The 26,394-nt window shown below is 36.9% G+C and overlaps 1 protein-coding gene across 1 annotated transcript in view; it reads left to right on the top strand.

Annotated features, from left to right (window-relative positions):
- The window catches only part of WNT6 (Wnt family member 6), a 1,614,901-nt gene extending 1,597,050 nt beyond the window's left edge, over positions 1–17,851 (top strand). The window contains exon 4 of the mRNA XM_044075215.1: positions 16,505–17,851. Coding sequence (XP_043931150.1) covers positions 16,505–16,966 — 462 coding nt within the window. The 3' untranslated portion in view covers positions 16,967–17,851. The remainder of the gene's footprint in view (positions 1–16,504) is intronic.
- The last annotated feature ends 8,543 nt before the right edge of the window (positions 17,852–26,394 follow it).

Below are 26,394 nucleotides of genomic sequence, written 5' to 3'. Positions count from 1 at the left end.
GTAGTCTTTTGAACTGAGTTGTGTTAATAGTAGTTCCAATAGAGTGAAGGAGGGTACTCCAGGTTTTTGCTACATGGCACAAATATAGAGTCCACTGCAGTGTTTGTAGGTTTGGTTACTTGTAATAATGATTTATTTGTTGAACGAAGCATACATTTGGTAGAGTAAGTGTATTATATATAGGAGTGCAGGAGTTTTCTTGGGCTGATAAAGTAGTTTATGAGCCATGTTAAACTGGTTATATGTAAGAAGTTGTGGTAGTTCTAGCCAGGAGAGTTGTTTTAGAGGGGGGAGTGGTGTGTCCTATGCGTAGGGTTAGTGGCAAATTTTGCTATTTTGTTATAGCATGTTTCTAATTTGTCTGTCTGCCTTTTTAAGGTTGGTGAGAATGAGAGAATGTCATCTACATACAGCCCGTAGAATGCCTCAGATGAAAAGGATAGATTGAAAGATGCAATCTGTATATTATGGTCCTAGGATAGAGACCTGTGGGACTCCCTGACTGTGACCTCAAATTTCACCTGTCCAGGTGCTGTAGGATACTTTCCTTGTCATATTTGAAAGCCATGCAGCTATTCATCTTATCAAGAGTGGATCAATACCTAGTTGTTCTAATTTATTGATCAGCCTTTTTGTGTATGACCCTATCAAATACTGAAGTTAAATCTATATAAATTTACATCACAGTACAATTAGCTGTATTATGTTGTTACAAAGCATTATGTTACAGGTGATAATTAGTCTATTTTCAACATACACATGCTGATATATGGTTTCAAGTCCTATCCTTTCCAATTCTGACAGTAATTTATCCAATATAACTTTCTGCATTATTTTTCCAAAACGTGAAACTAAACTTATAGATATGTATGACTCTGCGTTTGTCCTACTCCCCTTTCCCTTAAACACAGGCTTAACAACTGTATGTCTCCAGTCTTGAGGAATCTCCCCAAATTTATACGATATAATGCTATTTTAAGTTCATGCCAAAGTGTCCTCAGGTCATTATTACTAATTCCATCTCCTCATTGTGTTTTGTTTGGATCCAGTTTGTGTAGTTCCTATTCAGCAGAATCTAATTTGATTTCAGTATCTGAGGTTATCTGGAAGCCACATAAACAGTGCTGTGGCATGCTGCACTTGCTTCCATCTAGCATAGTCCTACATCAGGCACCTCCACAGCCTCCTTATCAGACACCTCTACTACTTCAGAGTCTGATACTTCTTCCACTGGATTGTCACTACCCAGCTGTAACTCCTCCTCCTCATCATAATCAACCCTCTTTTCCCCTTTTTTTACATGTGATCAGAGTGTCATGTCAACTGTCACTATTTCTGCCAATTCAGTGCCCTTCTCCTACCTTCTTAGACACTCATGCCTGTCTGTCACAGTTGTTTTCTCACACAATCCATCATTCTATTTACTGGATGCCCTAGTTTCTTCTTGCTTTCTTCCTGTCTGTCCCAAATCATCATCTTCACCAGATTGACTTCTACTTTTCTCCATATGTGTCCTCTCTCTTTGACTTTCTCTGCAATTGGAACCACATTCTCTTCTGCTCTGATGTCCTGATTTCCTTGTCTGTCACATATTGTGCATCCTACAACCTGTCTCAGACACTTCATCTGCATCGCCTCTAGCTTCCTCAGCTGCCCTGTCTTTACTGCCCAGGTTACTGTACCATACAGTGCTACTGGTTGCACCACTGTTTTGTACACCTTACGTTTCAGCTTTTTTGGCATTATTCTGTCATATACTACCCCAACATTTTGTGACAGTTTGCTGTAGCTCACTGATGCCGGCTTTGTCCTTCTCATTCAGGCTTACCTTCTCCTTACCAAACCATCCCAGATACTTGAAGCTGGTAACCTGTTACACTATTTTCAATTCTGTTTCCCTGTCATAACTGTTTGCACATAATAATTGTAACTGTTTGCACATAAGTAAGCAGACAAGTATCTGCAGTTATTGCAGTTAATGAAGTTAGATATAGGAAGTGTAAAAAATTGCAATGTGATGCAGATGCATACCGTTAAGGCATGGCCTATTCAAGAAAAAACTTCAAGCATCATCCCTTAACACCTCCTGACATGATTCCCATCACTGGAAACCAGAATTCTGCTTCTCATGTTGGAAATAATATTGATGAACAACCACCTATTTTATCCGCAGCCCCTTTTGTACATCAAACACCAACATCAACAAGGACTCAGAATTGGAAAAACAAGAGGAAGGGAAGAGGATGAAAAAGGGATGGGGAAGTGGAGCAATTAACAAGAGGCTTTATAAACTTAAGTAAATTTGATTTAAAAGAACATATTCCCCTGTTATAGAAAGGATTTTCCATTATACCATCTCAAACAGCCAACCTAACAAGAGTGATTGTTGACTTAAAATTGTACATGCAGAAATTAAATCTAAAATATTTATTAAAAGATATACCCCATTTCCAACAGAAAAAAAATAACTCTGTTCATCAAAAGTACTTTTAACCCCAAATTGCATGGCATCTTACAAATATTTCATAATGTGTGTGACACTAAAATTAGAAAAAATATTGAGGTTAAACCTAGATTTCAGAATTTGGACTACAAAGAAAGAACAGCCCATAAAGAGTTATACAACAATATTAATATAAGAATTATGAAAGCTGACAAGGGGAGAACAATTATGATTATGGATAGTAAATATTAGAATCAAACCATTTCAGCTATGCTGTCAGATGTTAATTGTTATGAACTTGTTAATGAAAAAAAATCACTGTGGAACATTTTTCAAAAATTGATCAAACATTATTTGAATTGGTATGCCAAAATGACACTAACAGTGATATTTATACATTTCTGAAGGTGGAACATCCAAAAATTGCAAGGTTCTTTGGCATACCAAAAATTCATAAAGATGTGAATAATCCACCATTTAGACTGATGGTGGCAGCGGCCTTTAACAAAACTGAACCACTATCAGTATTTTTAGATTACACATTAAATCTTATAGTACAAAAGTCTGAATACTACTAAAAAGATTCATGGCATGTTTTAGAATTATTAGGTAAGTCAGACATCAATCTAGGTGACTACATTATGTGTTCCATTAATGTGCTTTCATTATGTACATGTATTCCACATGACATTGGTATAGGATATGTCAGAGAATATTTAAGTAGATTTAGTATGTTAGAAAATATGTTTATTACCATGCTGTGCACATTATTAGAACATGTATTAGAAAATATATATATTTTTTTAAATTTGGGAATGAATATTATAAACAACTTTCAGGAGTTGTAATGGGAACAATGATGGCTCTAGTATATGCCAGTTTTGTCATGGCCAGTTGGGGACAGAACATTCTTAAAAAACAACCATTATATAATAAAGTAGTTGTTTATAGACATTTCATTGGATGACCTATTTTTTTTAATCTGGAAATGTACTAGAGAAGAGTTTTGAAGTTATTTGAAATACTAAACTCGTCTTTAACTTTTTTTTAATTTACTGTGAGTGGTTTGGGCACTAGTATCCATTACTTAAATATTAATTTAGAGATTAACCAACAAGAAGCACAACTAAATAGTAAAATATATAGAAAATATATATTTGTTAACCATTATTTACATAAATTAAGCCAACACGCATTCCACATGAAAAAGAATGCCCCAAAGAGCCGACTGATAAGGCTAAGTAGGCTAACTAGTGAGGAACACATCTTTTTTGGAAGAATTGCAACATTTAATAAATGTATTTGTTGAAAGAGATTATGATGTTAACTTCATTGGAGATGTTGTACAAGAAGTTAAAATACTCAGACTTAATAAAGCTAAGCATATATTAAGAACATGCATCACATCTGATATTCCAACATATAATATTAATCCAAGTGAAGAAATTTTACGCACAGCATATAACTGCATTTCCGTTCCCTATTTCTAATGACAGCAGTACATTAAGAAAAATTATGGAGTCCAACTGGAAAATTATTTTAGGAAATAATGAAGTGACAGAAGTATTAAAACAAACACCCCTATTTGCTTATAAAAAAATCAGCTAATATTAAGACAATATTGGAAAGAAAGAATAACATTAACCCATATGAAAAGATTTAGCTTGGTACGTACAAATGTGATCTTTGCAAATATTGTTGTTTTATGGGGAATACCTGTAATATTTCTATTGCAGCAGTTGACAAACTTATTAAGGCATGAGGTAGATATAATTGCAACTCTTATGGTGTAGTATATATAGCGTGCTGTTCCAAGTGTCACAGTTTTTATATTGTTAGGACCATTAGAAGGTTATCAAGAGAATATATGAACACACATTAGCTATCCATAAAAAAGGATGAAAACAATGGTTTAGCTAAGCACTCACTAGTGTGCCAGGATTTTAGAAAATCTGAGTTTTTTGTTTTAGACCATGCAGTATGTGTAACGTAGGAATTTTAACATTATTTTAGAATGTAAGGAAGCTGAATGGCAAATTTGGCTTATTGCAGACAAAAGACCAGGTCTCAACAAATACATTAATTTAAAGTGATTTTACTGGCACATTATTATTATTCCTGTTTGTATAAAATAAGCATACACTTTTATAATAAGGTAATACACTTGTTCTAATTGTTGTTTTACATTAAACATATTATAACAAGTAGACGTTTCAGTGCATTCGTACTTACTGTTGGCTTTTTTTCTATACATTTTTTCTAATCATGAGCACCTTTTGTTTTTATTGGGTAGATATCATCATCATCTTTCGGCTGTTCCTGTTAGGAGTTGCCACAGCAGATCATCTGATTCCATTTCTTCCTGTCCTCTGCATCTTGCTCTGTCACACCAACCACATGCATGTCTTCTCTCACCACATCCATAAACCTTATCTTAGGCCTTCCTCTTTTCCTGTTACCTGGTAGCTTCATCTTTAGCATCTTTTTCCCAATATACTCAGCATCCCTCCTCAGCACATGTCCAAATCAACATAATCTTGCCTCTCTGGCTTTGTCTCCAAACCTTCCAACCTGGGCTGACCCTATAATATACTTATTCCTAATCCTTTCCACCCTCATCACACCCAGTGCAAATCTTAACATCTTTAACTCTGCCACATCCAGCTCAAACTCCTGCCTTTTTGTCAATGCCACTGTCTCCAACCCATATAACATAGCTGGTCTCACTACCCTCTTGTAGAAGTTCCCTTTCACTCTTACTGGTACTCGTCTGTCACAAATCACTCCTGACACTCTTCTCCACCCACTTCATTCTGCCTGTACTCTCTTCTTCACCTCTCTTCCACATTTGCCGTTACTTTGAACTATTGATCCCAAGTATTTAAACTCATACACCTTCGCCACCTCTACTCCTTGCATCCTCACCATTCCTCTATCCTCCCTCTCATTCACACACAAATATTCTGTCTTAGTCCTGCTGACCTTCATTCCTCTTCTCTCTAGAGCATATCTCCATCTCTCCAGGGTCTCCTCCACCTGTTCGCTACTTTCACTACAGATCACAATGTCATCTGCAAGCATCATAGTCCATGGGGACTCCTGTCTGATCTCGTCTGTTAACCTGTTCATCACCATTGCAAATAAGAAAGGGCTCAGAGCTGATCCTTGATGTAACCCCACCTCCACTTTAAGTGCATCCGTCACTCCCACCGCAGACCTCAGCATTGTCACACTACCCTCGTACATATCCTGTACCACTCTTACATACTTTTCTGACACTCCTGACTTCCTCCTACAATACCACAACTCCTCTCTTGGCACCCTGCCATATGCTTTCTCTAAGTCTACAAAAACACAATGCAACTCCTTCTGACCTTCTCTGTACTTCTCCATCAACACTGTCAGAGCAAACATCGCATCTGTAGTGCTCTTTCCTGGCATGAAACCATACTGCTGATCACTAATCATCACGTCTCTTCTTAACCTTGCTTCCACTACTCTTTCCTATAACTTCATGCTGTGTCTGATCAATTGAATCCCTCTGTAGTTACTACAGCTCTGCACATCACCCTTATTCTTAAAAATTGGTACCAAAACACGTTTTCTACATTCCTCATGCATCCACTCACTTTCCAAGATTTCATTAAACAATCTGGTTAAAAACTCCACTGCCATTTCACCTAAACACCTCCATGCTTCCACGGGTATGTCATCTGAGCCAACAGCCTTTCCATTCTTCATCTTCTTCATAGCTATCCTTTCTTCCTCCTTGCTGATCCATTGTACTTCATGATTCACTATGCCCACATCATCCAACCTTCTCTCCCTCTCATTCTCTTCATTCATCAACCCCTCAAAGTACTCTTTCCATCTCCTCAACACACTCTCCTCAATTGTGAGTATGTTTCTCTCATTATCTTTTGTCACCTTTATTGGGTAGATGTGAATATGTGAACAAATTAATTCATGATTATTTGTTTTAACATGATTGGTAGAAGTTTGTCATATGACCTTGGAGTGTGCTATTTTAAAATCACTTTTTTGTACTGTTTTTACTTATTGTTCGGAAGAAGTTCTGATATTTATTAAAAGATGAAAATGCTAAATATTATATCCTTGGCTTGCCTTTCTATAGTTTGTGGTTTTAGTTTTTGGTTTTCTTTGTTCTTCATGGTTTTATTTTTTTGCACATGATGATGTGTAACAATGCACAGACAGTAAATATTTTACTGCATGTTGTAGGGTTGTACGGGAACCCTCAGATACATTCAGACAGTGGAAATAGTCCATAAGCAAGCCAATGTACATTCTACAATGACCCCGGTCTGTGACAGATTAGTGTTGTAGCCATTCTGTGCCTCAGCCTTGTTGTTTCTAATAGGTGTCATTAACCACATTTCCAGGGCATATCTAGAATGATTAATATCCCTGGGGAAAAGTATGGTTCATAAACTGATGATATAGGTCACACATATACCTTATGTGGGCATCCTGGGCACTGCCTGCAAATACATTGCTATTATACCCTGTGTGTTACAGACAACCTGGCAGTTGGTAGAGTGGAACTCCTTACAGATAATATACCTTTACCTCTGATTTACAAATAGTGTCTTTATTTCAATGTATATGTAGTCTGCAAGCTCAGGAAAATGGGCGATGTCATAAAAAGCCTGTATGGTGTTGAATCTCTCCTCTGTGGTATGCTGAAACCACATATGCTTCCCCACATGCTATAGCATGGCACTGAGGAACTGGTAAAGTATTTTGAGGCACATGCCTGGAGTACACTTGCCATGCTCCTAATGATACCTGAAAAGTACCTTTTTATTTTTAAACACCTTTATTGAATTATTACTTGTGACATAGGCACATTGATACTTATATCAAAGTAATCAAACTGTATTAACAAGTTAAAGTACCTTAGCTGGGATTCTCAAAGCAACACATACCTTGATGTCCACATGGAAAGGTACTACATGCTTCCTTCAGTCCTGCATATGAAAACAACACATCTTGACCAGCTCCTGCATGTCTCTGTCTATATGGTAGTGGTCCATAATTTCTGTCATGGAGGGCTTATGGAGAACTTGAAATGTTAGGCACAGATGGATGACTTGTTACTGCCAGAGGTGTCACCGAGCAACACCATGACTTCTGGCAGTAATAACAGCCTCTTGCTTACACACATTTACTAGCATGGCAGCCACGCAATAGACATTTTTGCAGTCTGTCTCCCATAACTCTTTAGTTTTAGCTGCAAAAGAACAGCTCTGAAGATAGTGTCTCTTAGCATGTATATGTTTCTGAACCAATCCACCTTATTGTGTACTCCAGTTTGCATTCACAGTTGCCCTTATTTTCATATCATTATATCATTATGTGCATATTATGCAAGTGGTTGAAGTTCTTTGATTTCTGAAATCATGTTCACTGTGCCTATGAGTCACCCCCCCCCCCCCCCCACAATCTGGAGCATGGCCTTTCTTCAAGCAAATCTGTTTGCTGTGATGCAAAAAAATGATTTCTGAATCCCAGCCTATGTGCATAAAGAGAAAGTGGTCACACGTTGCTATGCAGAGAATGTGAGCAAAAAGTGTGGAAAGCACTACATGAAACATGTTAGATAATCAGATAAACTAGTGGAAGTATGTTACGGCAGGCACTTTGACCATGTGTCTTTGCATGGCTTTACAGTTGTTTATTTATGTATTTTATTTGTACTGTTTAGTATGTAAGTATGCACTCTTTTGTTACCTGAAAATGTAGACTGATACTTGCAGAATTTTTATTCAGCCATGACTTTTCCCACAAGTGAAAGACAAATTTATGTGATTTGCAAATTAAAGTATATAGTTACCCAGCATGCTTTTTGGAAATGGTGATGCTTATACATTTTCTCTCACTACTGTAATGCAGGGTAACATAGTTTCCAGCTGGGTGCTGTCTGCCTGGAGTATATGTATGCCCTTCCTGTGTCATTGTCAATTTTATCCGGATGCTGTGATTCTTCTTCCACATACGAAAGACTTACCAAAATTGAACTAGTGATCCTCAATGTAAACCACTTCAGACAGGCATCATTTTATTTTATCCAAATGCTATATTTTGTAATATAGAAGTCTTTCTACAGGGCTAACCGTGCCTTTTTCATGACAGCAATTTTTGCCATTCAAAATGGGACTAGCTGACAGATATTAAGCCTGTGCGAATTAGTATAGGATTAACATATATCAAGCTGTGCATATTAGTACATGAACTGACTTTTTTTATTTGGGGTGGGGGAGCTCCTCTGTATTTCACAATAAATCTGCCCTTCTTTGCCCTTGTATAAGATGTTTGTTAATCTCTCCTTCCCACCAAGCAGTTTCTGCTCTCCACACATTATGGAATGTTGCAACCAGAACTTTGGGCTGAATTTTTTTTTTTTAACCTGTGGTTGTTTGGTATGCCTATGGCAGTTTTTGGCAGCTTCAATGGAGGGAAATGTAGCTGTGCAGGTGGTGATTAAAGATTCTATCCCTACCTTTTGCCCACCACGGCCAGATTTTGTTCTGTAGGTCACCTCTGTTTTGCTTTCCCCCAGTGCTAGTTCCAGGACATGATAGAGCAGAAATATCAGCAGGCACAACTCTCAAGTAATAAAATACAGTTTTATTTATTCAGATGTATTTTATATATTTATGGTTCTCTTAATCTGGTTAGCCTTTCAGGTTATCCATCTTCTGCCTGGATGTTGATTTATGTTGAATAGTACTTTAACTGCTTAATGGCCTTATTACTTGCTGTCTCTCTCCATTTTGTCGATAAATGAGCAAGCATTTAGCAAATATGAAAATATCCTAAGATTGACAATTGTACTTTTCCAACCTTTGGTGTGCAGCTCCATGCTTGTAGGTTGGAGCTCTGTCTTGTGGTGGTGAACCTAAGGCAGTTTTGCTTTAGTTACAAGGCCCCTCCACGTCCTCCTAAGCCTTTCATTTCATGTAAATTGTTTGAAGTTAATCGCTGTATATTTTCAGTGTTTTAACATATAATATTTGGTATTCTTAACATCTGCATTTTACATCACTAGTATGCTGTTATATCATAATAGTTTTATTAATCAAAGTCTTTCTTTGTCTTAATCTAGTGAATTGATACTGTCCTTGTTTATCAGAAAATACATCCAGACTTCAGGGGGTGGGTGCATATTATATTGTGGGAAGAGGGATCTGCTATGTTTTTTCCTGTCAGAAGGATGAGGCACCTTCTGAATAGTTCAGTGACAATTTGTTTTGCCCCTGACCTTGCTACACTGAATTAAAATACCATACTAGGTTTACTTTCTGGAGAGATGGTGCTGTTTCAGTTATACTGTGAGGGGTCAGACCATTCTGAGTCACTCAGTTTTGTCATTTGTATGTTTTATTATCTGTTTTTATTGGACTCAGTTTTGGGGGTGGGGGTGGGGGATCTGCTCTAAACATTCATTTCTACATAACATAGCTACCATGATAATATACATTGTATCAGTTATTTCAGCTTACAAAGAAAATGTAATGGTTAAACTTTCATATCTAATTGAAAAAATGAGAGCCAGCACATAGTGGTGTTTGAACTCATATAGATGCTTTATTCCATTATTCAGTCATGGCAAAACAGACCGGTTTCAGTAGATTCAGTAAGCCTTCATCAGTCTGACTGATGAAGGCTTATTGAATCTGCTGAAACCGATCTGTTTTGCCATGATTGAATAATGGAATAAAGCATCTATATGATTTCAAACACCACTATGTGCTGGCTCTCATTTTTTCAATTACTTTTGTTTTTGTGCTATGGTATAGACTTCCCATACATGTCAAGCAGAGCACCTCACTAGCCCTCTTCAAGAGAAATCTTGATGAGTGGATGGGAAATAGAAAATTCACTCCGTCGATCACTCCAGTGGCTGTACTCGACAGAGGCACTAGGAACTAAGATTGGGTGGCATGATGCCAGGGTAATCCTATGGCCTAGGCTTGTAAAGGCTCCAGAGCCATTAGCCTAGTACACACCTATGAACTTATGAACCTAAATACTGCTGCTAAAATCCTCAATAATATACAAGCACTAGGTGTGGAAGTGCAATGGGGTCTTCTCCGAAAAGGCCAACTTGCATTTGTGGAGGGATATGAAACTCAATCACATCACTCCAAAGGTGAATCCCCAAATGTTTTATGACTTTGGGAAAGATTACTCTTAGTACTGAGAAGGCTTTTAGTCCTATGTGTTGGATCTTCCTCCATATGCTGAACATGGACCTCCCATCCAGTTTCTGTTAAATAGTGGTAGGTCTTTATTCCTCTTCTTCAGATTTAGTGAAATGTAATAATGTTTGAGACATAGTATTGATAAACATACTGTGCAGTTGCATAATATAGCTGTACACAGTTACTTTTTCTGCAGACATGCCCTAAGCATCATAATGCACCTTTTAATCATGCACAGCTGATGATAGGAGCAGTTATAGGGCTCAGCAGTATCCATTGCAGGCATGCCCCAGTAGTGTTGCAGAAAATGGAATTCTGAAACTTTGCTGTGGCAGGGCATGTCTGTGTAATATTAGGACAGACTTTATTACTGTTTTCTCTCTATCAGCCTGCCTTCAGATGTAACAACTTTTCCCATGGTCCAAAACAGAGTGACACTGTGACATGAACTGAGAGAAATATAACAATGTACAATATGAAACTAAAGGTACACACATAAAATAATTATACCACTCAATGATGCCTTTCACAGACATGATAGTTATATCCACTGCATATACAGCACAGTAGACAGGTAATGGTACAAATGCTAGTCCTCCCTGTAACACATTACTGCCCAAGGCCACTTCATAAAGAAGTCAAAGCAATTTAGGCATATGTGTAGTCTGGGGGCAATTTGCATAATAATAAAATGAGGTGAGTGAGTGCAATACAAGCTCCCACTGACTGCTGAGTTACTGAATCATTTCAACCACTGAACCAGTCCACCATGTTGTCCTAAAATTACTTCATGTACTTCTACACTCACAGATTGATAAAATACTTTCCCAGTCTCACTGTTTGATAATAAATTAGAACTATTCAGTTTGAAAATACAAGCAGTTTCTACCACCTGAAAAATGTTATCTGTCATCCTCCAGATTCAGTACATATTTTGTTTAATATAATGCTGCATATCAGGTGTTGCAACACTTCATGAGGGCTTAACTAACCACACATGCAGTTTTAATTCTGACATGCACAGGCCCAAGAAGCTTTATGATGCTAGTATCTTAGGGCTGGCATGGAGAGTAGCTGAAATTGAAGTGCTGAAAACTATACTGTTTGACTATGATGTAATTCATGAAATCAGATGAGCATATCTAGGCTGAGTATTAATAAGGCAATGGAATAAAGTGCAGGTTTACTCACAGAAACAGTAAACTATCATTAGACAAGTGCATCCTAGAAGGTATATCTGCACTGTTTATATGTGTGGGGATCCATTCTTAAATTAGTTATTTCTGTAACCAAGACCTATCCAGCAAAACAATTTGATTGCACTTACAAGCAGTATGCTATATCAATTCCAGCTTATGGAATGTAAGCAAAAGTTATCAGTGTCATTCATAACAGAAATATATCAGCTTAAGAAGACTTTTTCTTTCTCCTTTTTTATTGCAGAAACATATTATTGTTTATGTGATATGCAAACCTTTAGCAAACCTACAGTATGTTTGATTACCTATATTTACTTTAACTTCAGTGGATATTTTAATAAAGTCTGCACTGATGCTACTGCCAGCATTGGTTTTACATCCCAAGCATTAGACCGTGTTGGGTCAGGCATACTGTTCCTTGCTTTTATCATTAAGACATTAATAATAAGCAAGACTGAATACAGTAAACTCTCCTGCTGGAGAGATATAGGAAAGGTTGTGTTAATATCACCAGACGATCTATCAGTGAATTAAGCACATAAAGCAACATTTCCTAAGAAGTCCCTCATCATATACCAAGAAATATTAAACAGCAAGCGTCATTCTTTCAAGTGTGTGAGTGAGTGTGTGTGTGTGTGTGTGTGTGTGTGTGTGTGTGTGTGTGTGTGTGTGCGTGTGTGTGTGTGTGTGTGTGTGTGTGTGTGTGTGTGTGTGTGTGTGTGTGTGTGTGTGCTTTGACACTGTGCTACATTTCATATGACACATTATTCATTTATCTATCTATTTATCTATCTATCTATCTATCTATCTATCTATCTATCTATCTATCTATCTATCTATCTTATTTTGAATTTGTTAACCGGGGTAGAGCACTGATCCCATTAGATCTATTTCAGTTTCAGTCAGGGGACTAAACACAGTAGATACATGACATTATTTACAAAGTGAAAGACAGAATGTAATATATACATTTATTGTATACAACATGAATATCAGAGTTGGCTTGACAGTATAAATAGCATAGGTACATGGCATTATATATACACTGACTGACCAAACATAATGTATACATGCATTATATGCCAAGTGGACATCTGAGTTGGTGTATTGTAATGTGCTTTTACTTCTGATCAGAAAATGGGATAAGAAGAATCGTGTTTAAGAAAATAAGGGAGAGAGATTCTCACAGTTCAGGAACAGAGATTAAGTAAGCATGGTTTATGCACTAAAGCCTAGTTTGGGGAGAGAGGACCTGGGGGATTAAGGTCCCTAAGGTTGTACGTTGGTGCATTTCTGAATATTCTGGAGGATGGTGAGGGTGATCTCATTCCTGATAAGTCTAAACAGCAATGTTTTTCATAAGAAGACAGTTTGCTTTTACAGTGTTTTTGCAGTGGTGTGCATTTCTTGGGGAGAGAGTGATGAATCTGCAAATGGCATTTGAGATGGTTTGAATGGCTGATACATTTATTTTAGTGGTTGCAGGAATCGGAGGGAAAATGTACTCTAGGGTCTGGAAAGAAAATGGCAGCTCCTATTAAAACACAATAGAAGGGAGTTCATTTTGTGTGTGTGTGTGTGTGTGTGTGTGTGTGTGTAGTCCAGGTGGAAAGGATCCTATAAAATCCCTAGGTATTTGAATGAAGCAATGAAAAAAAGTTTTCATTTGTGTTACTCCAAATGATCAAAGATTTGTAGTGGTCTGGAGATAGAAATGAGCTTTTGCCTAGTACCAAAAGCATTGTTTTTGTTTTAGAGGAGTTAAGCAATATTAAATTGTTGTTGTGTCTTTCGACATTTCCCGGTTAGGGGTCGCCACAGTGGAACTCCGGTCCGCTAATGATTGGCAGTAGATTTTTACGTGCCGAGTTGCCCCCTCAGACGCACAACCTTCAATGAAGGTACGCCCATTCATGAATGTCTCCACACAGAAGACGCTCTAGCTGAGAATCGAACAGGATAATGTCTTACTGTGAGACGACAACGCTACCGCAGCACCACCACCGCAGTAGTTAAGCAATATTAAATAAGAGCATAAAAATCAGCCTGACACTGGAGTTCAAGAGAAGAGATAGAATGGTTGGAGCAGATAGGACCATATCGTCACCATAAAGCAGAAGATGAAGATGGGGTAAGTCAAAATGGAGTTTTTTAAGGTAGACAGAATAGAATATAGGTGCCATAATGTAACTTTGGTGGACACCATTTTGAAGGGGGACTGATGAAGAGGTTGATGTATTTAAATTTACTGACAGGTTGATGTATTTAAATTTACTGAAAAGCAGCAGTTAGAAAGGTATTTTCAAAGCTAGGACTGTTTATAATCACTAATGCCTAGTCCACTAAGATAGTCTAGGAAAATCTTGTAATTGACAAGTTAAAAAGCTCTGGTAAGGTCAATAAAAAATGTCCCCAGTAATTAGGTCTTTGACCATTCCAAGTAGAATATTGTCAGTGACTGTTCAGAAAGCTGTGTACATACTCTGATGAAATAGTACAGTCGATGTGTCATCTGCTATATGTATATTTTATATGTGTATATATATATATATATATATATATATATATATATATATATATATATATCTATATATGGTTTATCTTCAAATCACTGAAATGCAGCTGTGCGAGTGATCATTACACCAAACTGAAATGTCGTAATGCACAATGCTTTTCCTCCCAAATTTCGAACATGGTAAAATTGGTTTTCGAAATTTGACATTTCTGGGTTGAATGTGAAAACCCATTTCCCATCCGAGACATAGTACAGGAAGAACAGTTCAACACTGTAGTTATGGCAAAACAAAAATTGACATTTCAAAACTGTGAAAATATCCTTTTGTACAAGTGACACTTACACAAATGCATTTCAGTGATGTGAAGGTAAACTATCTTTTTCTCTCTCTCTCTCTCTCTCTATATATATATATATATATATATATATATATATATGTGTGTGTGTGTGTGTGTCTGTATATATATATATATATATATATATATATATATATATATATATATGGGTCTACTTCATTTCGTTGAAAACTCATTTTATTGAAACTCAAATGACTGGGACCAATTCACTGAAAGCTCACTTCACTGAAAACTCATTTCAGTGAAACTCATTTCGTTGAAAGTTATATATGGCCTTTTCTCTGCTGTAGTGTGATCCTGGAGTTAGTATATATAGAAAGGGGGTGTGTGGGGGGTGTAGGGGCGAAGACCCCCACATAGTTTGGTTATATGTTTTCTTCTGGAAAGAGTTATTCATTGCACTTGTAAATATCCATCTGTACGCTTTAAAATGTTTACAATATGTGGGGGACTACGCCCCCCATACCCCCAATGTGGGGGAAGTGACCCCCCACCCCCACCCTTATTTTATATACTAACTCCAGGATTGCACTACAGTGGGGAAAAGACCATATATAACTTTCAACTAAATGAGTTTCAGTGAAATTAGTTTTCAGTGAAGTGAGCTTTCAGTGAATTGGTCGCAGGAAACTGACTTTCAGTGAAATGTGTTTTCAACTAAATGAAGTAGACCCATAAATATATATATATATATATATATATATATATATATATATATATATATGCATATATATTTTTTTCCTTTCTTTCTTTTTTTGCTACATGTTTTTAGTCTGCATCCGTTCTATGACCACTGAGCTTTGTTCCCTTCAGTAAGTCAGTAGTTGTCCTTCTAGTGGGCATTGTGTTGGGAGCAAGGAATGCTGAGAAGTCAGTAATCATTCTGCAGGAGGGGGGAGTTCAGATACGCATAAGTCTTCCATCTTTTGGCAAGCAAATGTGCTGCAGTGCCTGCCAAAGTGAGCTGCATCTACAAGCCTGTGCCGCTCAGAGGTAGCACATTCATTCCTTGGATTTTGCTATACTCATGTGCTCCTGAAGTACACTTCCAGGCATTCTCTCAGCGTCTACTTCTGCACAAGAATAAGCACTGTCCACTTACTGCCACCCATACTTGTCCAGCAGCTGCAGCCCCCAGGCAGCTAATCAGACCTAAGTCATATGGGTTACAGGTTGATATACAAGTCTGAAATATTTGTGCACATAATAAATCACAGCTCAGTGACTCTGAAGTGAAATGTGAGTATCATACTGGATATGTGCTAGAATTTCTGTACCTGTAAACTGTATTATAACAACTAAACACAATTCGAATATGTTTTGAGTGTGTGTGTTCTGTAATTTTACAATGTATTTATAGACACTATTATAACTAGATGATACTTATGAGGTAATTGACATTTTAAAATGAAAACGAACAATTCTTATAGGTAGTTGTATAGTGAAGTGATGAATTTTTCTAACTTGCATATTAACATATCAACTAATTTTCCAACACACACAGATAAATACTGAAAATTGTTGATTTATTTGTGAAGGAGTGCATTGACCTCTTTAAATTGTTCTTGATTGCACAGAATTTTAATTGAAAAAAGTTGCAGGCAGAGTAAAAGAAAGAGAGTTAAGAAGTTGACATTAATCATTTTTACTGAGGAATGAAAGCTGAAGTGAAGCATTCCAGGAACATGGCTGCCCTAAAGGGAAAGTGAAGTGCATTCTTTCTATCTTTATCTTACCGACCTATCTTTCATTCTTACCTACAGGCAGTGAAGAATTACATGAGAACAGAGTGCAAATGCCATGGGCTGTCTGGCTCCTGTACCCTGAGAACATGCTGGAAGAAGATGCCTCATTTTCGCGAGGTGGGTGATCGTCTGTTGGAGAAATTCAATGGCGCATTCAAGGTGATGGGTGGAAATGATGGAAAGACACTTATCCCTGTGGGGCAGAACATCAAGCCACCAGACAAGCAGGATCTCATCTACTCTGCAGACTCACCAGACTTCTGCTTAGCCAACAGAAAGACAGGTTCACTGGGGACAAGGGGAAGGGTGTGCAATAGTACAGCTATGGACACAAGTGGCTGTGACCTACTGTGTTGTGGGAGAGGCTACAGGGAAGAAACTGTGATCTTGGAGGAGAATTGTTCATGTCGCTTCCACTGGTGTTGTGTGGTTCAGTGCAAAAAGTGTACAATTCGAAAGGACCTGAACTTATGTCTATAATTAAAGCACTATAAGCAGACATTCACACTGGAATTGATAATGATCACTGGCCATATATCCCTTCAGAAATTAGATCTCCTTTAACTGGAATGAATATACTGCAACCTCAGCACAACAACCCTCACTCCAAGCCCACCAGCACACATACACACAGAAGCACATGCATATTTTTCTGCCTTAAAATCACTAATGTATATAACTGATGCTGTGGCAGTCTTCCTTTTGTCTTGAAAGATTGTGTTTATGAACTATACAGACTCAATCACTGTGTGCCTGTGTAATGTAAATGCAAAACTGTCCTGCACTGGGTAATCATATTTATTTCACATGCAAATGCAAAGATGAAAAACTTAAAAGTAGCTGTGCTTTAGGTGTATTATGGAGGTCCTGTTCTCTGCTTTGTACAATAAATATGCTCAGACATGACTAATTCCATATTTCAAAAGGGATTCATTATAGAGTATATGTTTTATTTGAATGCTGAGCTGTTTCTCTGTCAGTGTAGTAGATGGTATTCCATGTTAAGTAATATTTTCTACTAACAGTTTCACCAGGTAATTCAAATTTCTGCACTGCCAGAGCAAACCCTTGGAGTAGTAACAGTATTAGCTAGTCTTGTGTCCACAGATGAACAACACTGGTTAATCTAGCCAGGTCAACAAAAAAGAGCTGCTGAACTGAAAATGTGTTCAAGTAAAACAAAATTTGAATAAAAAAGTACAGCTAAAGACATGACTTACACAGCTTGTAGAGTCTATTGCACTGGTTTCCCCTGTTTCAGTGATCTTTGTTCCATATCTTTATTTTCATCCCTGGCCCATTGTATTCCAAAGTACATATGACTTTCACAGATTTTGTTTCCTTTGGAATAAAACATGTATCTATTATCTTGTGTTTCATTTCATGTTTACCGCTTAAAGATGTCTCTTTTAACACTGTTAGCAATTGATATTCTCTGGGTGGTCTGTGAGTAAACAGTGCAATTTTGTAAAGCATTTACCTATTTGATTTTTATCAAAGAACTGCAAAATGCAGTTCCTCCTCCAGTTTTCCATGACCACAAAGTACATTAACTACATCACATAACTTCAGGTTTCCAGAAAACTACTAGGATAGTTTATGCATACGGCACTGCAAATAGTCAGAATAACTGACAGCAAAGAACACATCTCTAGTGAATTTCCAGTGTGCGGCATGTGTTGGCACACTAGAACAGAATGTATACATCAGATAGTGGATGTCCATGCATTACTGTATGGCATTGATGCAAATGGTCAAAATCCTCATGAAACTTGAGAAGTGTTGTCAGCTGATAAAAATAAACAAAAACAGAGTTGTGAAATTGTCTGGCTATAGTTAAATATTTTCATAATTAAAGCTTTAGATGCATTTTATAATCTACATTAGATGCACCCATTTTCATGTGATAGGTAAATGTTTTTCCTGGGCTGAAGTTGTCTGTCTTTCGTAAATGCAGCATAGCTTTGAGTGCATAGAATCATGTCCTACTGTTAGAATATCATTGAATTAATATATTGTCACAAAATTCAGCTGACAATTGTCTGAATAAATTCGGCATAGCATTATTTTGTGAGATGGCAGGACTTTCTTAAGTCACTTCCCATTCTGTTATGTATGAATCATAATTGCTCAGGAAGATGAACTGATTAGTTTGTGATGTATCATTGTGCATTTCCTGGGCAGAATACTCGCGTACTGTCATTGTTATGTTAAAAATATAGTCTGTATGTCTGGGATGCAGGTTTTTGCTGCAGTACTTTTATTTTTCAGGAATTTCTTTTGCCTTCTCATGGCAGGTAAGGCACTTAGATTTGGCTTTCATCAAAACTAATTCCTCTAGGTACAGCTCACATGAAAATAAATGATGTTTTTAAAGAGCAATCTTTTTCATTATCTTTAGATAGAATCAACTCTGAAGAGCTCTACTTTCTTGTAATAATAGCTGTCATTTGATACTGATCACAGCAGTACCTTTCATAAGTTAGGAAACAAAACCTTGCTGCTCATGCAAGATGTCATGTAAATGACAAAATTCACATTTTTCAGTATGACTAATTTTGTCTGCATTTTTCTGCTTAAAACAGCAGATTCACACACCTTCAATGTACAATCAAGTCCGCATAGAAAAAAGTAAGTGACATAAAAAGATACAGCACAACAAATGTGTTCAAAGAAACTTTCTGTCTGAAGGTGTTGAGAGAAGCAGGTATGTGTAATGAAGGGGTAAGTGCAGATGAAGGAACACCATGCTGGTCAAAGTTTGTGTCGTCAAGCAGACTTATAAAATATGGGAACAAACAAACTCTTTGAAAGTAATCCAGCATTATGTGTAAGAACACTGGGAAAAAATCTACATTTTGTTAGACAAATGAATTGCATAACAGTCAATACTATTAAGCAATTATGTATTCTCTGTTTTATACTGTGGCATCATCCCCTCCTGTTCTCTAGATGCCTTTGAAGCCTGTGATTTCATTATTCTGCATACCTTAACATTAAACTGAATACAAAGGTGATTAATCCATTTCTGTTTTAGTACAAAAGACAACAGTCAGTTTATAAAATAAGTTTTTTGATAAAGTATGGCACATTGTCATGTGACTACCACTTACCTTAATCTGGTGTTTTTAATCATAGCAAGTATGCCATTGAAATGTATTTGGTATGTGCTAAAGTGAAAAAAAATTCTGAGGTTCGTGCCATTTGTCTGAAAGCCATTTTAACCAAATGCACTGATGATTAATGTATCCCGTTTCTATGTACTGTATTATGATTCATATTATATGTTATAGTTGTATAACAACTCACTATATATATTTGCAGTTGTTGTGTCTTTCGGCTTTTCCCGGTTAGGGGTCGCCATAGCGGAACTCCGGTCCGCTAATGATTGGAAGTAGATTTTTACGTACCGAGTTGCCGGCTCTGATGCACAACCTTCAATGAAGGTACGCCCATTCACGCATGTCTCCACACAGAAGATGCTCTAGCTGAGAATCGAACAAGACATCTTACTCTGAGGCGACAACGCTACCAAATCCTTCATAGTTTAGAGAGAATTCATTATCCGTAGGGAAATTTATCACACATTTCCTTTAAACACTGCATAATATGACTTTAGAGCATAAAGATCTTCATAGGATGCACTTTACTAATCTAAATACATTAGTAAAGAAATAGAGACCCTAAGTAAAGACTTGTAATGTTAACCTCATCAAATCTTTAAGCCCCTCATTAGATTTCACAACTACTCAGTTCTTTTGCCAACAGTGTAAACTCCTAAAGCAATGTTCCCTGTGCTGCACCTATCCATCTTCTGCCTTAGCCCCATGATCCTCTTTTCTGCCACCCCTTCACTCCCCCATGTAGATTCCTGTGATTACTATCTGCATGTTTTCTAACCTTCACTATCCATGTTCGATCTTTCCTTCTCATGCATGCTAAATGCCCCAACTTAATTTTACAATGCAGTCTTTCTTCTAACATTGAATATATAATCTTGAAAAAGTGCAGTCATACACTGCTTTGCTACAGTATATGGACTAGATGCCAGCCACAGTCAGACATCAGTTCAAGTTCTTATAAATTTCCTTATATGCCTGCAACAATTTGTGTCTGCCTATTTGAAAGAAGTCATGTACCCTAGTGTGGGTTCTGAAACCACTGAATTTCTTGTTAATGTGTTTCTTATTCTTATCTTTGAAATGTTTAGCTTTAAGCTAGGTAATAGGAAGTTTAACATAGAAATCTCTAAATAAACAATCAAACAAACAAGAAAACAAAATGCATAAATAATGTTTCAGTGGGCCCTTTCATTCTGCCCTATTTCACTCCCTCATAATCTTAATTTAATCATTGGCCCAAGCCTCCCTTTTCATCCTCCTGTACCCTCCAATAAAAAGTTCTATATTTTAACTTTTTTCTATGAAATTTCTTCCCATTCATTGACTGCCAGCTCATTTTGCTTCTCTTTTTTCTAGTACATCTAGAATATATATCTCATTGCTCCACAGTGCTTTCTGCTTTTCCAACATCGGTAAGCCCTCTTCTTTCTTTCTCCCAGGTGTGCGCTTGATATTAGGAACAATTTGTGAAGCACCATATGTTTATTCCATACACAATGATGATGCTTTACACTTTAGGACAGTCTCCTACACTTCTTCCACTTCTTCCCTGATAAGACTAGCTCCATCATGCCTCACCCCTCTTGCTTCTAGCACTCTTCTGGATATTGCATTCCAATTCTCCAGTAGATCATCAAATATGAGGTCTTCTTTGCCCTAAGCCTCTTCCACTTGAATCATGAAGACCACCGTTCTCCTTTTTTTGCTATTTCCATTAACTGTATTTTTTTTTTACTTTAGGAAATTTCACAACCCACTTTGTGGTAATCTTGCTTCAACCAGCTTTCCCCCTGATTTCTACCCAATTTTATTTCATGCTATCACTTTGTCATTATCTCACTGTCTGTCTATAACCCCGACTTGCTTAAAGATCCATAATATTCTATTCCTTCTATATCTTCTATTTCATATTCCCCTTTTAATTACCTCATTTTTTTTCAATGAACTGACCAAAATGAATTATTCGAAGAATAGATTTTGTTTAACTTTAATGCCTCATTTGTATCTGTTATGTTTCTGTGGATCTTCTACAAGAAAACTTTGGGGTGAAAATAGGCAGGCCTGCCTGCGATAAAATGGAAAATAAAACTACAGCAATAGAACTGATGGCTTAGCTTTAGTATTTGGCATCATTTTTAGAAGAGAGATGCATGACACAAGTTTTAAAAACACTCATATATTGGTTTACTTAATTAGGCTGTGACTAGCTATTACTCTGTTAAGGTTTATTATTGTACTGCCCTTCATGTACACACTAATAGTTGTCAAGAACTGACTCATTCTAAGGGAGACTGAAAATTGTTCTTCAACAAGAGAATGCAAACATATTAAATCATCCCCCTACGTAAAGAAAAAAAGTATTGAAAATATGTCATAATGTCCAAACATTTCTCAAAAAAATTCAGATAGTCCATGTGGAGAAAGAGCCATTTGTTATCAACAACATGCATTGTTGCCCACTGGGATTTGGATTCAAAGTGTACTTTTTATTTGCTTATTTATTCATTTATGTATTTACCTATATTTGCTAGCTAGTTTATGACACTGATCGCAGTAGACTAATTTCATATTCAGCTGGGGGGGACTAGCAACACACTTTGTCATAATTATCTTCAAATCCAAACATTGAATTAAGTTAACAGGAAAATTGCTACAATATTATAAAGTTCTAAAGCACAAACCAGACATTCAGGTACTGTGCAGTTAAAGATGTAGAAATCATTCCTCCTGATTACACCATCATTATGAAAGACCGAATAGGTAAATGGGCTGGAGTTATGATCATCATCTTTCAAGCCACCTTGCAAATCCATATCCACCGTTCAACTATTCCACAAAACAGCAATGAAAAAATACTAATAGCCAAACTCCACCTAAACAATCAAAAATCCATAATCTTTGTAGCCGCCTACATCCTCCCTTCCCCTCAAAAATGCCAAGACCATTGAAAACATACTTAGTTATTTATCATCTGCTGTCACCCAAGAAACCATCATGCTCAGTGACCTTAATATAGAGTGCACCTCTAGCAAACCTAACTCTACCTCCCATAATATTAGCCTCTATCCTTTCCCTCAACTGATCCAACAACCAACCCAATTTGACAAAATATCCAAAAAAAAATCCATACTAGAATGGTTATTCTCATCCAGCCCTGAAAAACCTAAGCAAGCTAGCACCCTCTCAGACTCTCAATTATCATCACCCCATTTACCTCAATAGAAAATACCACAAGCCCCTCCAACCCCTATACTTCAGCTCTTTGAGAAACTTAACCAATTTTGCTAACTCCATATTTAATGACACACTTAAACAATGTGACTGGGGACTGCTCAAATATCTGCTTGTAGGTAAAGCAGTCTGTCACTTTAATAACTCATTTTTAACCACTCTAACACAACAAGCCCAGTGAGACATAAAAGTGTGAAAATGAATTTTGCCCCATGGCTAAAGCATCAAACAAGCATCTCATGATAGACAGAGACAAAATCTGGAAACAATGGCACAAAACTAGGACCCAGTTCTACAAAGACCGATATTGGCACAAGTTTATTATAATAAAAAAATTCACAGACCAGACCACGGATCCAACCACCCATCAAGAAAAATTGGCAACATTTAAACAACCTCCTAAAACCAGGAAGAAAATCAACCCCAGAGCCTTTTCTATTTGAAACCAGCAGGTACATTGCAGACAAATTTAACAAACACTCCATATCCAGTACTGTACTTAACTCAAACAGTAAGAACCCATATCCACCCCATATGATCATAGCTCCATACTCCAACTCAACCTAACAACCATCCAGACAAATATCATCAAAATATCCATAGAAAAACTGTAACCCACAATAGTAGCTCTTGATAATCTGCTTTCTGAATAAGTTAGAATAGCCACTGACACAGTTTGCTACCCTGTATGTATCCTAATTAATAGATCCATTACAGAAAACTATATCCTATCCCTGTGGAAAGCTTCCTACACAATCTCATTACAGACAGGTGGCACAGCCACCAAACAGTCAAACTATCACCCTATAGCAATCCTTCCGCCTTTCTCCAAAAGTACTTAAAAATTAATTTACCTACAACTCATAGTCTATTACTTAATAGATAATGAATTTCTCCTACTTAACGTGGCTTTCATTCCCACCACAGCACTGAAACCACACTTCTACATTCCTAGATACCATTAATCAAAGTATAAACTCAGGTAATTTTGTCTTCACCCTTTTCTTGGACTCATCAAAAGCCTTCGCCATGGCCTCACATTAGCTCTCCTTCAAAGACTATATCTTATAGGCCTCAAAACTCCCTCATCAGTTAACTAAACAATCACGCCCACTCTGTAAAATGGAATGACTCACACTGCACATTTATTCCAATCACTACACGAGTCCTCCAAGGCTCCATACTTGGGCCATTACTTTTCAATATCTTCATTAATGATGCACAAGGAATCAAAACTTGCCACCAAAATACAATATGCTGATGGCTCAGTTTTAGTTTGCTTGGCCCAAAATCTTAAAGCCTAAGAAAACATCACACAAGAAGCTTTCACCTCTATAGAAAACTGGCAAAATAAATATCATTTGCTATTAAACCCCAACAAAATCAAAATAGCCCCATTCCTTCCTAAAACATACACAAAACAACACTCACCTTAATATTATCACCTCAAACCAAAAGCTACAAAGGTCACCAACACAAAATTACTAAGAGTTAACATTGATAAGTTAAAATTTGATCTTCACATTGACACTGCAGTCAAAAAGGCATACTGCAAACTATGCTTTCTTCCAGAGCAAAGCATTACTGCCTGCTGTGATATTTAGAAAAGATAAGAGTTTATTCTCAATTATCATCTGCACTTTTGATTTAATATCTCTGTAATCTGTGCAACTGTTTTTACTCTCCTTTTTGTTGTGTGATAGAGCTGAATATCTGATAGTGTTAACCTCAGTTTGTAGTGAAATCTTTTGACTAGAGGCCTATATGTAAGTGAGAGAAAGTGAACAGAATTGGTTTTATCTAGCCAGGGAATTCCTGCAACTGTTATTGTTTAAATAATTGGTCTGGTTTCTGTTCCTCTGCCTTAAATAGCGAGTGTTTTAAATCCGATATGCCTGTTGGTCAAGCTGTTGCAGAGAGACTGAATTACTGCCTGCTGTGAAATTTAGAAAAGATAAGAGTTTATTCTGAATTATCGTCTGCACTTTTGACTTAATATCTCTGTAATTTGTACAACTATTTTTTACTCTCCTTTTTGTTGTGTGAATGAGCTGAATACCTGTTAGTCTTGACCTCAGTTTGTAGTGAATTCCTTTGTTTAAATGCCTATCTGTTTTCTTAGTGAGAGATACTGAACAGAACTGGTTTAGTCAAGTCAGGGCATTCCTGCAACTGTTATTGTTTGGAAAATTGGTCTGGTTTCTGTTTCTGCACCATAAATAGACAGTGTTTTAAATCAGATATACCTGTTGCTGAGAGACTGAATTACTGCCTGCTGTGATATTTAGAAAAGATAAGAGTTTATTCTCAGTTATTGCCTGCACGTTAGATTTAATATCTCTGTAATCTGTACAACTGTTTTTTACTCACCTTTTTCTTGTGTGATAGAGTTGAATATCTGCATGGGTTGAGCTCAGTTTGTAGTGAAATCCTTTGTCTAGAGGCCTAACTGTTTCCTTAGTAAGAGAAAGTAAACAGAACTTGTTTAATCTAGCCAGGGCATTCCTGCAACTGTTATTGTTTGGATAATTGGTCTGGTTTCTGTTTTTGCACCTGAAATAGCCAGTGTTTTAAATCAGACATACATGCTGCTCAAGCTGTTGCAGAGAGACTGACTTACTGCGTGCTGTGATATTTAGATAAGAGAAGAGTTTATTATCAATTATAATTTGCACTTTTGATTTAATATCTCTGTAATCTGTACAACTGTTTTTTACTCACCTTTTTCTTGTGTGATAGAGTTGAATATCTGCATGGGTTGAGCTCAGTTTGTAGTGAAATCCTTTGTCTAGAGGCCTAACTGTTTCCTTAGTAAGAGAAAGTAAACAGAACTTGTTTAATCTAGCCAGGGCATTCCTGCAACTGTTATTGTTTGGATAATTGGTCTGGTTTCTGTTTTTGCACCTGAAATAGCCAGTGTTTTAAATCAGACATACATGCTGCTCAAGCTGTTGCAGAGAGACTGACTTACTGCGTGCTGTGATATTTAGATAAGAGAAGAGTTTATTATCAATTATAATTTGCACTTTTGATTTAATATCTCTGTAATCTGTACAACTGTTTTTTACTCTCCTTTTTAGTGTGCTAGAGCTAAATATCTGTTAGTCTTGACCTCAGTTTGTAGTAAAATCCAATGTCTAGAGGTGTATCTGTTTTCTTAGTGAGAGAAAATAAACAGAACTGGTTAATTCTAGCCAGGGCATTCATGCAACTTTTGTTGTTTTGATAATTGGTCTGTTTTTTGTTTCTGTGTCTTAAATAGCCAGTTTTTAAATCAGATATACCTGTTGCCTGCCTGCTGTGATATTTAGAAAAGATAAGAGTGTGTTCTCAATTATCATCTGCACTTTTGATTTAATATCTCTGTAATCAGTACAATGGATTTTTACTCACTTTTTTCTTGTGGGATAGAGCTGAATATATGTTAGTCTTGAACTCTGTTTATACTGAACTCCTTTGTCTAGAGGCCTATCTGTTTTCTTAGTGAAAGAAGGTGAACAGAACTGGTTTAATCTAGCCAGTGCATTCCTGCAGCCGTTATTGTTTGGATAATTG

The sequence above is a fragment of the Protopterus annectens genome, chromosome 6.part0 (genome assembly GCF_019279795.1).
Source record: "Protopterus annectens isolate FY-2018-M chromosome 6.part0, PAN1.0, whole genome shotgun sequence".
NCBI classification, from domain to species: Eukaryota; Metazoa; Chordata; order Ceratodontiformes; family Protopteridae; genus Protopterus; species Protopterus annectens.
The sequence above is the reverse complement of the archived record's forward strand: the minus strand, read 5'-3'. Positions and strand labels throughout refer to the sequence as shown.